Raw genomic sequence first — 14,635 nt, forward strand, 5'->3', positions numbered from 1 at the left:
GGTTTCCCGATTATGCGGGGATAATAAGAATTAGAGATCGAGATGTCATAACTAAGGGTCAAGTAACGGATCACTCACGTGCTGCCCTTTTAAAGCAGCCACAGTAGAATGAGCGAGAGTAGGTGCAAAACACTCCACTTATCCTTGGTAATTCTTTTTAAAGGTGAAAGAAATATGTAGTATTCTACCTAGCATTTTGAGAAATATTGCTAAAGCTAAAACATGAATTTCAGTTCCTTGTATGATTCCACCTCAGAATAAGACAAGACGAACATTGAAGGCCATGCCTCCGAGTTTACTCAGACCTAACCCCACGAGAAGTCACCCCCTAAGCAACCTGACGACGACGCATGCGCTGCTCATCACGGCGGCTCTTAGAAAGCGAAATCGTGAGATCAGATGACTGGCCCGCCGTGCAGACCGTGCCGGGCGCCATATCCTGGGAAGGAGTCCAGACTCCGTTGGCGCAGCGCTGGAAAGAAGTGCCGGCGTTGCACCACCAGGATCCCTCGGGGCTGCAGGCGCCGCTGAGAACGCCGGAGAGGGCAGTGCCAATGGCAGAGCTGGCGGTAGTGGTGGAAGTGGTCGTGGCGGCGTTCTGTTGGTGTCCGTTGGGGTGGCCTGCGGTCATCGTAGCAGCGGGGGCAGCGGCGGTGGTGATGGCAGCGGAGTTGTCCACGGACGAAGTCGCAGCAGATGTTTCCACCGCGACAACGGGGGCAGTGGCAGTGATCTTAGCCGCAGTGGTGGTCGTGGAAGAGACAGATGCAGCCGCGGTCGCAGAGCTGCTCCCCCACGCAGTGGAGACACCCGTGCAGGCAGCCGCATCCGTGGCCGCAAGACGAGAGGCCTCGCCGTCGTACTCAATCACATCGCCGGGGTTGGGGAAGCGGATGTCCACACCCTCGGTCGTGGTGCAGCCGTTGATGTTGGCCACGAAAAGGTCAGGGTAGCTGCTGCGCTTGGCGACGGAGCGCTTCTGGGCCGCGCTGTCCATGACGGTGATCGGGGCGCAGTTCATGTACATCTCGCGGGCCCCGACGCGGTTGAACCAGGTCCACGCCAGCGTGTAGTTGCCAGCCGAAAAGTCGGCCGGGATAGTGAAGTTGAACTGGTAGGGGTCCGGAGTCGAGGCGTCACCGTCCAGATTGCCATCCACGTTGGCCGGACAGCCCCCCTCGAAGGACTTGATGACCTGCCAGACCGTGTCCTTGGAGGGCTGCATGTCTGTGGTCAGACTCACCTGGCAGGAACCGCCACCGTGGACGGCGATGCCGGTGAAGTTCAGCACCTGAGACACCCCAGTCTCGAAATAGTTCATCTCGTCCGCGGCGGGCCAATCGTACACCCCGTCGCGCTGCTTGCAGGGGAAGTCGCTGCCGTCCGCAGCCAAGGGCGAGTTGTTGAGGGTGGATTTGCCGTAAGGGACCGGGTGGTCCATGATCATGTGTGCCTGGGCCATCGAGGCCGAGAGCACCGATGCAGCAATCACACTGGGCTTGGTGAACAACATGTTGTTTTCAAACGAACAGGAGATAAATGTCGAAGTGACGGTGAGCAAGCGCAGGTCAAATTGTTCCGGACAATTGACACGGTTAACGAGCGAGAAGGTACGTTGTTTGCCACAGGCACAACTTTCCTAAGCGGATATAAAGAATGACAGCAGGACTAGCCTGGAAGGAAGAGAAGAGGTCGGATGATTGTCGATAAACAAAGACACACTGTTCAGAAGGTAGTCTGGTATTTATGCCCTTCAGAGGCAAGGCAGCCATCGTCCACTCTTCATATTGAACCATCGGCACTGCTTTGATATCCCAACGACTCTCGATCTGAAACAAGGAATGCTCAGATCGGGAGATCCTGGAGAAGCTAAGCGAGATCATGGTTGAGGGGGGTAACGAATCACCGATCGCGTTTTCCTTGGTAAATCGTCACGGCAGTGGTCGCTCTTGACTCGTGGTTCTTGGCTTCCCCAGAATCTGATGGATCGGGATGGGCCGAATCCTGTAACCGAGATGCCGGAACCGCCGGAGGCGTTCGCTTAGAGGGCGTGGAGATTAAGGACTGCATCCTGAAACATCAAGTGATGTGAGTGAGATCTCATTCTCTCTTGCTGTTGGGAGATGCTATTCACTACTCAACGCCCTAACACCGACCTGATGCTAGACAATCGGCATTGCTGGGCTAATGCCGGGTTTGAAGGCATTCACATCGTCCACCTCCACAGAATTGCCAAATCGGGACATTGTCGCTTCGGTCCGCTTTCCAGACCATTCATTCCTCGATTGAATCCAGGCTAGAAGCCCTGAGCACCAGCTTCTGAGCTTATCCGTGACGTGACAAGGTCGAAGTTACAAGTATGTCTTCGATGATTGTCGTCAATTAATTCCGATCATGGTTATGCGACATATCTCAACTGGGAGTGGCACTAAGCGTATCTTTCTCTTCCCTTTGCTTTTATAGAGACATAACATAGGTATTTACACTCGGGTACCACTCGAGAATTGCCGATCGGGGCAGAAGAAGTGCTATCTTGCCGTGGCGGTAGATTCAAATTTGACCATCCATTTTCGGTGTAGTGAACGTACTGGTATTGAGGTCAATGATCGGCAAGCCATAGCACCGGAAGAATACATGTCATAATTCTTGTGCGGCCACAGGGAAGGCGTCCTGTCATATGTGTCAAAAAGGGGCTCAATTTCAACTGCAGGAGTTCAATTTTGGAGTATTATGCAGATGGAAGAGACGGTATCCGAGCCCGAGGTCTCAACATCCTGGAACATCGCATGTTCATGCTTCACCTTGCCGGTGTGCGATTGCAGTCTCATCGATCCCTGATGCATACATATTGAGGCGATGATAGCCATTCATTGCGAAGAACAGGGTCATGAGCGGCCCTGAGTACCGATTCCTTCCATCGCCTTTTAGCATTGGAGTTCGGGTACTTTCGATCGGTCACAATAGTCGCCAACCTTGCCGGGTGCCAACAACCATCATAAATTCCAAGCTGCTCCCACCTCTCCAATTCACGTTGTTCCAAGCATTGAGCTTCCATTGACCTCACTTCGAGCCAACCAATCTCCTTGACTTCCACCGCACCCAGCCCACCGCTATGCGCTTACGGCCATCCTTCCCTACCTGGCGCTAGCCTCTCATCCGCTCACTGCATCCGCAGTGATTACACCAGGCGATTTAGGTGACGCGATTGGGCCTGTTGGGATAAGAGTTATAGGACGCGAGTTTGATGACTTGTACTGCTGTGCTGGTGTTGACGGCCCCAACACCAACTCCTACCGGCAAGTGCAGCGATATACCAACCCGGGTGCTGTCGTAGGAACCAAATGCAAGCCAGCCCCGCGCCTGGGGCCTTGTCCAGCTTTTGAGCCAAACTACTCCCTTATGGAGGATTGTTCCTCTCGTGCACACAGGATGCTGACTCTGCGGAGTAAATCTAGGTAATCGTCCCGATGAAGCAACGGGAGATTGCGACTCACGTGTATGCACACTGGTCTCCTGCACGGGCAGTCTTGGGGTATGAATCCTGCCCTCGCACCTCGCTGACAGACCTGATACTAATGGACTTTTCTTTCTTAGGAGGACAAACTGAACTACATTCCAGAGTGAATTGATTAGCCGATCAGTGGTCTTTGTAGCGGGACAAATGACAGAAGTCGGAGATTGGGTTTTGACGTTTAAGTGGTTGATGGGTAGTCGCTCTACTTCTAGCATGTCCATGTACTGTAATATACTGCCTAGTTTGATGCCAACCGAAGGCTTGTCCCGCGGAAATGCCCCAGTCTCCCCATTCTTCTCTCTTTTGTTAAACACAAACCGAACGCCTGTTTGCCCCAGGCAGCAGAGAAGTAAGCGACTGCAAGAGCGGACCCTGGAATGCGACGCTAGCGGGCTAGTCCGTGAAGAAGCATGCCAAACCGAGCGGGGGCTGACGTGGGCGGGCCCTTAGGCCTCCCATGTTTAATCTACTGCATCTCGCTTAGGTAAACGACATCAAAGGCGAGACTCATTCGTCCTATCACGAGGAGTACTCTCCTGGGGTAGATTCTAATTAGGAAGAACGTGATCGCAGACATCAGGTAGGCTTCTTGCTCACAGCAAATCCCATCCATGTGGCCCTTGAAGACTTAGCGCTTCGACTGAGTCTTAGCCCGCATGCCGCTATCCTCATTGTGGTCAATATAAGCAGCCACGGGTTCCATTCCGGAATAGAGCTGACAGCTGTGCCAGAGAACCATGTGGGGCCTTCGACTTCAGTTCACTAATCACCAAATGTACGTAAGCCTTTTCTAACCCAGCAACGAATCAACGGGTTATCTGGGCTATTTTCGGAGTTTTAGATCTATCTTCAGTACTGTCGGGCTCCGACAAGCCATGAAGAGCTGAAGAACGCTCCGTCATCGGAGAATAAGATGGAAATTAGAAAGCAAGGCCTGAGTGATTCTGTAGACTATAAAAAGGAGGTCCACCTCCACCAAAAAAAAGAGGCCAGACTCATCAAGCTCTCCAGTTCCCCAACAAGCAATCCTTCTGAGCAGCCGGCACTCGCAAGTACAGTACATACCTTCACCATGAGGCTCACCGTGTCCAAGGTCAGATGCCTTGTGGAGCTTGTTCCATCGTAACAACTTGTGAAATTCATGCACTAACCAGAACGTACAGACTCTTGCCCTCCTCTCCGCCACCGCCGCCACCGTCACCGCCCTGGCAGAGGTATCTATCGACTTCTACTTGTTCAACACCACTTGCTCCTTGGACAAGCCCACCACCTACACCATCCTGGAGAACTCCTGCTTCGGCATCGAGGGCTGGCCCTGGGGCTCACTCGCCCCTTACCTCGCCGACGGTACGACCTGCAGCGATGCCACCAAGACACCCGTGCTGTACACCTGGACCGACTACAACGAGCAGGACTATGACAACTGCGGTAGCACCCTCTACGCTACCTACGACGTCACCGATGAGCACACCTGCTACCCTGTGGACGCGGAGTATCTCCAGCGGCTGCAGGTCAAGTGCGAGTAGGGTGTTTGATGAAGCTATCAGGGATGTATGTACATAGGAGCGGGTGCTGTGGTGTGCCTTGTGCAGAGAGCCAGGGCAGATAGCAAGATTCTAAGGGTGACAAGTAGTTCTGGAGTCTCTACAGCCTTCAAGTCACTATTAATCACACATTATTGGTGTATCTTGCTGCCTGGTCAATACAGTAGTAGTTAACCTAGAATGAAGAGGATCTGCCCCTTTGATTGCCATGTATTCTCACTACACCGCCCCAGGTTATGAGTACTATGCAAGGCCAAATATGAGAAGAAGTTTATAACGTGTATGTGAGGCCTAAGAAGACTAGATTCAGGCGCACTGGGCAAAGTTGAACCTGCGTTAGGGTCGCCAGTCCTGCTGCGTTTGGGCGTTGAACTCGGAAACAGATCGCCTTGGGGTTGTCGCACTGGGGCCAAGTTGTCGGTCGGTTCCATGTCGCGTTGGGCGAGGTCCAAGCAATTCCTGTGAACAGGTTTGGCGCATTGGCAACGAATCAAGCAGTCGCAGTCTTTTCCAACACCACCAATCGCGCCTTGTCCCACCCCTTCCGATAGTCGGTGAGCTCGATGCTGACTACTCGTACCAGGCTCTCGGCGGCCAGCCTCTCGATCTCCGTATCAAACCCCATGGACACCCACACCTCGTCCAGGATAGTTGCCACGATCAACCCGCCTGCCCTTAGGATCCGGATGAATTCGCGGAGCGCAGGGTTCGGCCCCACATGGCCGTGGGTGAAGGTGCCGGCGCAGGTCACGATGTCGTAGGTCTCGGCGGGTAGGTCGATTCGTTTGGTCAGGTCGGCTTTTGTGAGTGTGCGATACACCCCGGTATTGGTGGCGACCTTCAGCATCGCCGGGGATAGGTCCAGACCGTCGATGATTAGTGTTGCTGCATTGCTGACACCTCCGATGAGACCCTCGCCGACGAGGCCGGTACCGCACCCGGCGTCGAGGATCCGCGCGTTCGGCGACTTGATGACTTGGAGTGCGGTTTGGGCGACAGTAAACGGGGCGACGTAGCTCTGGGAGGCATCGGTGAGGTCTTGGTTGTAGGATGTCGCCCAGGTGTCGTAGAGCGCCATGCAGTCTTCCTTGCTGCCGCTGGCGCGGGCCTTGACGAGCAGGGCGTTTTCAACCTGGACCTGGGTTGCCATCGTAAATAACTGTGTGTGCGTTAACTTCCTTCCGAGATAGATATTGAAGAGTCTGTGAGGGAGGATAGGAATTTATTTCATGATAGACCCAGGTTCCTCAACACTTAAATATGGTGCCCCTCACATAAGGCACCTTGCATTAATCTGCCAACGCGCGACATGCGAGAGAAGGAGGGGAACAATCTAATAAGCGCAGTCAAGGTGTGATATACCCAATGGCAACCAGGAACAAGCCCATGAGATGCTGTGCATATACCTTTAGAATGGGAAATGCAGTGAACAATGGCACTGTCTAGAGGGGTTTAGTGCGGGGAATGAGAGCATTGGCCCCCGATCGTCATCTTACCCCGCGACCGCGCAAGATTCGATCCATTTAGCTTTCCTCCTGGGCTACACAGAAAATCCTTGTGTAAGTCTGCAGATGTGAGTCCAGATACCTTGTGCCTGTTGGTTAGGGCTTTGTAACCCGAGCAATGTGCTTGTATCTGGTCACCTATCCTTGTGTCGGGCTTGGTGCGGGTGCGGGGTCCTACATGTTCCAAGATTGATGGAAGGAACTGATGCACCGCATAGAGGCTCGAGGATTGTTAATTAACTGATGAGGTAAAGCTAGAAAGTGTCTTGCAAAAAGCATCCAAGAAAACAAAAGGAGTTTTGTTTTAACAGGCTGTAGCCTATTTCAGGTACCGACCGGCAATCTGACATAGACATGGCGGGGTAATGAGCTAAGAAACAAGTTACAGTACACTACATACGGTATCGTAGGCTAGCAGGAACGATCTACCCACCTCCTTATCACCTTATCTTGTAAAAATAGGGCCAGTACCAGATATATCATCCCCAACAATCATGATCCTTCCGCCCGGAGTGCCTCATTCTACGAATCCACCTTTCCATCAACCTACTTGACCCCTCTTCCCCAGCAATGGCGGAAATTGAAAGTGATGCAGACAAAGCAATGCGTGACGGTCTCTCCCAATTTCGCGAGAAAATGGAAACCTCCAACCGCCGCTTCCTCCAGGACCGGGTCACTGAGATCGAAGCCGTGCACCTCCCGACCGAAGCCGACAAACTCGTGCAAATGCGCGACTACTGGGACAAGCTGGGCGAAGGCGGCCCGGATCCCTACTGGAACAGTATCGCCGGGCCGGGACCTGTCCGCGAAGACCGCGAGGTCCGCAACGTCAAACATCTGGCCGATGTCCCGTCGCTGTACCATCAGTACATGGACGGGGTCTGTTCCCCGCGCTTGCGGACGGAGGCGTGGCGGCAGATGTACCGGGCGACGTTCCACGAGGTGTGCTCCGCGGCGGTGGCTGATGATAGCCAAGGCCAGGAGGCGGAGGAGATCCCCTTGTGTGAGGAGTTACTGCTGTTCCTGAAGTACGCGAACGGGGTCTCGGATCCAGATTTCCGACGCTCGGGGATCGCTTCTTTTATGCCGGGGTTTTATATTGGGGTCCCGGAGTATGCGGAGGAAGAGGAGGTGGAGGGTTTGAGGGATCTGGAGGCGCAGCGGGAGGCGCTGAGGGGGTATTTGGAGGATAGTCTCCTCGGTCAAGTGGAGCTTCATGGGACGGTTGACGATGATTTGGAGGTGAAGGTCGGGTTTCTGACTGGGAGTGGTGGTTGGAGGGACGAGGACCTATGGTATAGTGCTTATGCTTACTGTCGGGTGATTGGGGGTGAGGAAACAGACTCTAGGTATAATGATTGGGCCTGGCGGGTGGTTTTCTTCGAGGCGACTGAGGAGAATCCTACCACGTTGTACGGTCGCAGACCCTTGTTCAATTCCATCCCGGAGTTCTTGGAGTGGTACAGCAGCTGGCCCGATTATGTGGACATGCGCCAGGTTCGACGAAATGTTCAAGGATACTACACTCAGTGCGAGGTTGATTGTGGTTGTGGCTAGGGTTGGTCTCCCGCTACGCGGCATGATCGGGATTGCGAGTACTGTACTGTGCGTCCTGTAGACAAATGGGTATAGGGAGCTCACGGCATGAGAGTGGAAAACTTAATCTATTTCTGATTGAGGGCCTTTGTTTGCATTGAACCAAGCATTATGTGGGGATTACACAGACATTAATTCAGTCTTTTAGCCTAATCTCATCCATAGGCGAGCCTTACACCAAGAATTTCCCAGTAAGCACTTAAGGTCGTAGCATAAGGCCGTCTATACCCTGTTAATATCTTCTTCGCATCCGCACAACAATTCATATCGTGCCGTAATCGTCCCCGTCAGACCCGCAATTTCCCCGTCGGATTTGATGTTCCGCCACCCGAGCGAACCTTAGCCCTTGCTAGGCTATGATTTCATCTCCACCCATATATTGCGAACAGATTTCACATGCGCCGTTCCCTAAAGCTCATCCACATTGATTCCTGTCTATCCTTGCTAAGTCGTCAGATCCTTGCCTTCACTCCCGCTAGGTGAATGAAGCAAACGAAATGTTTAGAATCTGTCGGTGAGTCGCAAACCTCGTCTCCGAACCCTGGCTAAAAGTGGTCTGATCTCGGATAGAAACAAGATTCTTTGATGGTGAGAAGGACCCCTGCTGCTGCTTGACTGTCGTTCATCCACATTACCTCTTTAGAAAAAGGGCAAACTTCCCATACGCCCTAAAGGAATATCGAACCCCTCGAACTCCATTTCTCTATCCACATGAACCGGAAAAAAAAATAAATAAACACAGGAAATGTATAATGAGAGAAGTGTCTAAATGGAAAGGTTGGCATCAACAAGGAGGGGAAGAAGGAGAATGCAAGGATCAACGAAGTCTACACCATCCCCGGCCCCGGCCGATCGAACCCCCGACCCTGCGCCCCAGCCGCCGCGCGACTCCGCTCCGCCTGGGCCTGCATCGAATGTGACACAGTCACCTCTGTCGTCAGCATGATCGTATCATGCTCATGCGGCGAGAGGATGTACTCCTCGCTCGAATTATCGCTGCTGTCGTGGCCTGGAAACGAGGTCGCCGTGGCAGTGGTTGTGGTGGTCGTTGCCGTTGGCTTCCTGGGGAAAGGCTCGGGGTCGTGGTGGCTGGCTTGGGTCTGTGACTGGCCGTGCTGCTGCGATCGGGACATGGAGCGCAGACGGTAGGCCTTGCTGCCGTAGGTGTTATGTTGGGGGTAGTTGTAGGGTCGCGATTTGTAGCGTGAGCCGTAGCTGCCCAGCACTTGCTTGAAGAGGGGTTTCAGGGTCGGGAGGCTGCCGGCGACGATGCCCATGTTGGATTCGACGCTATAATCAAGAAATAATGTTAGTATTCACGCCGCAGAAAGGGGCTGGGTTATATGGAGGGAGACCTACACAACCCAGATTGTGAGAGTAGAATAATCCCAGAGAAAGTCGCCCGTGCGACCGTAGTTGGGAAGCACGGTGAGCTTCACAATCGCTGCGGCGCAGGCACTGTACGCACAATTGGATCCGGTTAGTTCATTGTTGCTATACTATTTCAAAATGGAGTGTGGGGTCTTACAAGATACCCAATCCCAGGATGCATATCAAGGAAGCCTTGGTTCGTTTGTTGACTTGGAGATGTCTGTCCGGTGGTGATGTTAGGGTTATGTCTTTCCCAGCATACAATCGTATTTGCTAGACTTACCTGAGCATGAAGATCGGGAGAATGGCAAAGATCAAATCGGTGAGGATATTCAAAGCTGAAAGTATGTCAGGTAAGCGACAAGCAAGATCTCTCAACTAGCATGCTTACCTGTATTTGTATAACTCAATTTCAGCAGCTGTATCGGGGCAAAGCATTTCGACTTGACCGAGAAATCCCAAATGCTCCGCATGTCATGGCATTGGAAAATGAGTGTCTGGAAGCAGTCAGCATCACATTGTCATCTGTAAGACAAACCAGCACCACGTACGAAGAAACAAATTGTCGTGTAAATGAGCATCAGAGCTATATGCCGTCAGTTGGGTAATAACTAGGACATAGAAAAAGCTGCACTGACCGATGACCACCCAAATAAAAATGCGATAGCCCTTGCGCGGTGCGAACCGTAACAGGAACAGTCCGATGGAAATCTTGACGAGTCCAATGGCCCACATGTATATCGCCTGGGTAGCAAAGTTCAGATGCATTGCTTTGGTAGCTGTCCTTTCGACGTAGGCCGTATGTCGGCCCGCGCCGTAGATGACTTCTGGAATGATAATCCCCCATCCGCTGAGTGACTGATGTTCGCAACGTTAGTACTGCAGGTACAGGTGGGTGAGTCAGTAGATGATCCCGGGAAACTTACCAATATCATAGTCAACAGCATGGTATAATCCTCCGGCTCGGTCAGCTCGAGCGAATTGGTATGGGCCAAGGCAGAGACAGCACTTACATCAAACCCCACATTGCGAATGAGGAAAATGCGAACATACATGCGGGCGAGCACGGTGATTGCAGCCCCAGCAGTCACAATGCTTGTGGCCGCCAGGATGCGTGGCCCTTGATTGTCATTAGGAAGGCCCGCACCCCCCGGATGCGCGATGGTCGACATGCTCACCACAGGAAAACGAAGGACTAAGCTGAGCTAGCTAGCTATTTCCTGGGTGATGCTTGACCTCGGCCAGGTTATGAATATCTAGGAGCAGACAGAGCTGGTATGATGACCATGCCAAGGATAGGTGCATGAACTACGGGTCCGCCATCCGACCATGGAAGAGTCAGGAACACGAGAATCGAGATCCCGCAGGATGCAAAAGCTGCATTCGCTTGACTAAAGAATTCGATCTTCGCAGGATTCATCTCACAAAAATGGGCGTCCGGTCGCGACCGGATTTCCGGATCCAACGGTCGACCGTTCGATCTCGGACGACGATCAGGATCCGGTAGCAGACCCTGGACGGTGGCCATCTGATAGCAACAATGCACCACCCAAGTTGGTGCCTGCACCGATGCTTCTTTCTGGCCCTTGTCGTTCATTTACTGTTCCTATCCTAGTCCCTAGCAACATAGTCCAAGCCACGCATGATAGACCAAAAACCTGGCCAATGGACCGTGCGCCTAAGGGAGGGCCAGCCAGCCCAGGGTGGATCGGCCAGTGCCATCGGACCTGCCAAGTCGCTTCAACCTCGGCTTGGGCAGTTGATTTGCAGTGTCGCACCTGCACCCCTAAAATTGGGTGGATGGCCAGATTGATTAACTTTTTGGCCGGAGTGGACCCGGGTGGAGTGCAGTGGAGACAGGGATAGAGGGTTGACTGGAGAGACGGATGTCAATGATTTTGTGCTGTCGCCGGTTGCATCTCCAACCCTCACCAAACCAGTATATCAAAGTGATGCAATCTATAATCCCTGGTTAGTGCTCGCCAGTCCGCCTCTCAAATCCCGGTCATCCAGACTAGTTCTTCCCTAAGGCACCATTACATCCTTTCCCCTGGCCAAGGCCAGCCAGTCAGCACGTTGTTGCTAATTGACTTTGCTCGCCATGCTGTTGAGTGCGTGGGGGTTGGGTAGGGGGGACTTTGTTCTCTCCTCTTCTTCCTCGGTCTTAGCAATTCCGTTCCTTGTCTAATAGACTGAGCCATAGTGCAGTATGCAGCTAAGAGAGCTAGCTAGGTGGGCCGATCGATGCACTGTATGTTAGTAGCAGGCAATGCGCCGCCGTTAAATTGACAATCATTCCCCCATTCAACCTGCTTCTTCCCGCCCAGCCTCCTTAGCTCTTAACTTTCTTTCTGCTTCCTGCATCTCTTCTCCCTTCTCTTCCTTTTTCCTTCTGACCAGGAGTGGTGTGACATCTGCCATCGCCACCATGGTCGCCCTCCAGGCTCTTACTCTAGGCCTGCTGCTCTCAGGGTCGTGGGCCCTCCCCGCAGCCGAAACAGCAACGGCCACCCTCCCCACGAGCGCCTCCAGCTCGACTGATGTGGCCTCGTCGCAGCTGGACCAGCTGAACTCCTTTGCCTACAACCTCACCACCGACACCTTGTCCACTCCGTCGGACAGCACCAAGCGCAGCGAGGGCACCTGCACTCTGGACAAGCTGCGTGTGCGTCGTGATTGGCGCACCTTCTCCAAGTCCCAGAAGAAGGCGTACATCAACTCCGTCCTCTGTCTACAGAAGCTGCCCTCGCGCACCCCGGCCGACCTGGTCCCGGGGGCGCGCACCCGCTACGACGACTTCGTGGCCACGCACATCAACCAGACCTTGGAGATCCACTACACGGGCACGTTCCTGGCATGGCACCGCTACTTTATCTTCGAGTTTGAGTCCGCCCTGCGCGATGAGTGCGGCTACACCGGCGACTACCCTTACTGGGACTGGGGTGCTGACGCCCACGATATGGAGAACTCGCCCGTCTTCGACGGCAGCGAGACCTCCATGTCCGGTAACGGAGCCCCCATCGCCGATCAACCGGACGTGATGCTGTACCTGGGTGACTACCCGGCCGTTGACCTCCCGCCCGGCACCGGTGGCGGCTGCATCACCAGCGGCCCGTTCAAGGACTACAAGGTCAACCTGGGCCCGGCTGTTCTCTCCTTGCCCGGAGGCAACACCTCGATGGCGGCTAACCCGCTGGCTTACAACCCCCGGTGTCTGAAGCGGTCGCTGACCACCGAGATCCTCAGCCGGTACAACACCTACCCCAAGATCGTCTCTTTAATCCTGGACAACGACGATGTCTGGGACTTCGAGATGACGATGCAAGGCATTCCCGGCAGCGGCTCGATTGGTGTCCACGGCGGTGGCCACTACTCCATGGGCGGCGATCCCGGCCGTGACGTCTACGTGAGCCCCGGTGATGTGGCCTTCTGGCACCACCACGGCATGATCGACCGCGTCTGGTGGATCTGGCAGAACCTCGACCGTCAGCACCGCCAGAATGCCATCTCCGGTACCGGCACGTTCATGAACAACCCCCCGTCGGCGAATACCACGCTTGACACTGTTATTGACATTGGCTATGCCAACGGTCAGCCCATTGCCATGCGCGATCTGATGAGCACGACTACCGGGCCTTTCTGCTACGTCTACCTTTAAGTGGACTGTATGATGGCTTTTGATTTTGGGTGCAAAAATTGCAATTTAGGAGGATTCAGATGGAAGCTTGTATATATGCATGATAGAACTTAACTAATGCATTAATGTGCTTATCGGAGAGTAGTTCTGTACACAGCATGTTGAACCGTAATAAGAGAGACATCCAGATTCACTTACACAGCAGATTCAGTACCCAGTGCAACCAGTGCCTCACCTCATAACCATCCCCGCCTTGATTTGAGCGTTGCGAATCTGCATGCCTGAGGCATCAGGATATCCGGATCTCCCGGATCGCCCATTTCCTCCACTCCAAGATGATAGCAACTAGTCTGACCACCACACCGCGTCTATGTATATGGAACATATCACCCTTCCTTGTCAGTCTGACTGGTCAACTGAGAACCTGGGAAATGGTGCACTCCTTCCTTCACCGGTGCCGACACTTCCAAGCTGTGCTGCTGCCGGGGTGATCGAATCACAGACCCTTGGCGGAGAAATCACTCAAGTGTGGATCCCTGTGAGACCCGCGGAAGCGGAAGTGACCGTTCCAGTCCACGGTCTAGATTTAGCTTCCTGGCCAAGGCGCCTGGTCCCTGGTTGAGATTCTGTTCTTGTGCGCTCGATTGAACGGAGGGGTTTTTGGATTTAGTGGTTGGTTGCCCTAGTCGGAGGGCCGATGCTCAGTTATCTGCTGGAAATCGGATCGATCAATACTTCCGGGAACTCACTTTAGGAAAATTGTCAGAATTTCAAGTCTTTGGTTCTTTTATCTTATAGGCACTTTGTTATGCGGCGGAAATGTCCTCTACAGTACAGAATGTGACTGTGAGGAAGCGAGGATCTGCCAACATCAGGCAATCAGCCCTGTCTTGGTCATGTGACCATTCGTGGTGCCTCAGGCATGAATGTCGGCTCCCGCTCGGTCCCTCCTTTCTCTCTGGTTATCTTATCTTCTTTCGATTCCCACCCCACACGCGGTAATGGAATCTATGTATGACTAGATCAAAGCTGTCCACCTGTCAGTGCAGGGATGGTCCAACGACCTCGTTAGCATAGAGAGGTGCCGTGATACGGAGGTCTTTCACAGGCCCAGACACTGCTCGTGCTGTTGATAGTGAGTGAGGGCATCTTGGTGGTGAAGATTTTTGGGACCTTGGGGAAGATAGGTGTCCAGGGACATGCTGTGCAGGGAGAAGAGTGATAGTAACAGTTTGATTTGCTGAAGTTAGCTGCAGCTCATGGCTCAGTCGATTGCAGAAGATACGAGGCAATTTGAGTATTCGTTGTTGTGTTGTTGTTCGGCAAGCTTGCTTGCCCTCTTTGCTCGGCATCCTGTCAACCCTGACTCGCCTGTCTATGATCTATGGCATATCCCAGCCTGATTCCTTCCGTGCAGTTGTACCGTACATATTCCCTTGGGTATATCCGCGATAGAAGACGTTGGCTA

The 14,635-nt window shown here is 53.3% G+C and overlaps 6 protein-coding genes across 6 annotated transcripts; 3 read left to right on the forward strand and 3 right to left on the reverse strand.

Annotated features, from left to right (window-relative positions):
* Positions 1-181: 181 nt before the first annotated feature.
* On the reverse strand, positions 182-1,263 carry BO82DRAFT_355660 (uncharacterized protein). The gene has a single exon (XM_025635511.1). It carries the CDS (start codon positions 1,223-1,225, stop codon positions 329-331), a length of 897 nt encoding a protein of 298 aa, XP_025490494.1. The 5' UTR covers positions 1,226-1,263; the 3' UTR covers positions 182-328.
* Positions 1,264-4,511: 3,248 nt separating this feature from the next.
* On the forward strand, positions 4,512-5,307 carry BO82DRAFT_393224 (uncharacterized protein). Its single transcript, XM_025638658.1, has 2 exons — positions 4,512-4,607; positions 4,678-5,307. The coding sequence occupies exons 1-2, from the start codon at positions 4,587-4,589 to the stop codon at positions 5,038-5,040; spliced, it is 384 nt and encodes a 127-aa protein (XP_025490495.1). The 5' UTR covers positions 4,512-4,586; the 3' UTR covers positions 5,041-5,307.
* On the reverse strand, positions 5,205-6,533 carry BO82DRAFT_112132 (class I SAM-dependent DNA methyltransferase). Its single transcript, XM_025629814.1, has one exon. The coding sequence runs from the start codon at positions 6,206-6,208 to the stop codon at positions 5,549-5,551; it is 660 nt and encodes a 219-aa protein (XP_025490496.1). The 5' UTR covers positions 6,209-6,533; the 3' UTR covers positions 5,205-5,548.
* Positions 6,534-7,099: 566 nt separating this feature from the next.
* On the forward strand, positions 7,100-8,219 carry BO82DRAFT_355662 (uncharacterized protein). The gene has a single exon (XM_025635512.1). It carries the CDS (start codon positions 7,134-7,136, stop codon positions 8,118-8,120), a length of 987 nt encoding a protein of 328 aa, XP_025490497.1. The 5' UTR covers positions 7,100-7,133; the 3' UTR covers positions 8,121-8,219.
* A 767-nt stretch (positions 8,220-8,986) lies between these two features.
* BO82DRAFT_393226 (integral membrane family protein) lies at positions 8,987-10,702 on the reverse strand (the record flags this gene model as incomplete). Its single annotated transcript, XM_025638659.1, has 9 exons — positions 8,987-9,449; positions 9,519-9,617; positions 9,688-9,750; positions 9,814-9,868; positions 9,922-10,027; positions 10,082-10,116; positions 10,169-10,388; positions 10,457-10,486; positions 10,544-10,702. 9 exons carry the CDS (start codon positions 10,700-10,702, stop codon positions 8,987-8,989), a joined length of 1,230 nt encoding a protein of 409 aa, XP_025490498.1.
* A 1,166-nt stretch (positions 10,703-11,868) lies between these two features.
* Positions 11,869-13,275, forward strand: BO82DRAFT_355663 (tyrosinase family protein). Its single transcript, XM_025635513.1, has one exon. It carries the CDS (start codon positions 11,959-11,961, stop codon positions 13,186-13,188), a length of 1,230 nt encoding a protein of 409 aa, XP_025490499.1. The 5' UTR covers positions 11,869-11,958; the 3' UTR covers positions 13,189-13,275.
* Positions 13,276-14,635: the final 1,360 nt, after the last annotated feature.

The sequence above is a fragment of the Aspergillus uvarum genome (assembly GCF_003184745.1).
Source record: "Aspergillus uvarum CBS 121591 unplaced genomic scaffold BO82scaffold_38, whole genome shotgun sequence".
In the NCBI taxonomy this organism is placed as follows: Eukaryota; Fungi; Ascomycota; class Eurotiomycetes; order Eurotiales; family Aspergillaceae; genus Aspergillus; species Aspergillus uvarum.

Bases quoted from the DNA above. Each gene is read 5' to 3' on its own strand.
- BO82DRAFT_393224 (XM_025638658.1), top strand. From the start codon at position 4,587: ATGAGGCTCACCGTGTCCAAG. The intron at 4,608-4,677 runs GTCAGATGCCTT...CAGAACGTACAG, and splicing joins TGAGGCTCACCGTGTCCAAG to ACTCTTGCCCTCCTCTCCGC.
- BO82DRAFT_112132 (XM_025629814.1), bottom strand. From the start codon at position 6,208: ATGGCAACCCAGGTCCAGGTTGAAAACGCCCTGCTCGTCAAGGCCCGC.
- BO82DRAFT_355663 (XM_025635513.1), top strand. From the start codon at position 11,959: ATGGTCGCCCTCCAGGCTCTTACTCTAGGCCTGCTGCTCTCAGGGTCG.
- BO82DRAFT_355662 (XM_025635512.1), top strand. From the start codon at position 7,134: ATGGCGGAAATTGAAAGTGATGCAGACAAAGCAATGCGTGACGGTCTC.
- BO82DRAFT_355660 (XM_025635511.1), bottom strand. From the start codon at position 1,225: ATGCAGCCCTCCAAGGACACGGTCTGGCAGGTCATCAAGTCCTTCGAG.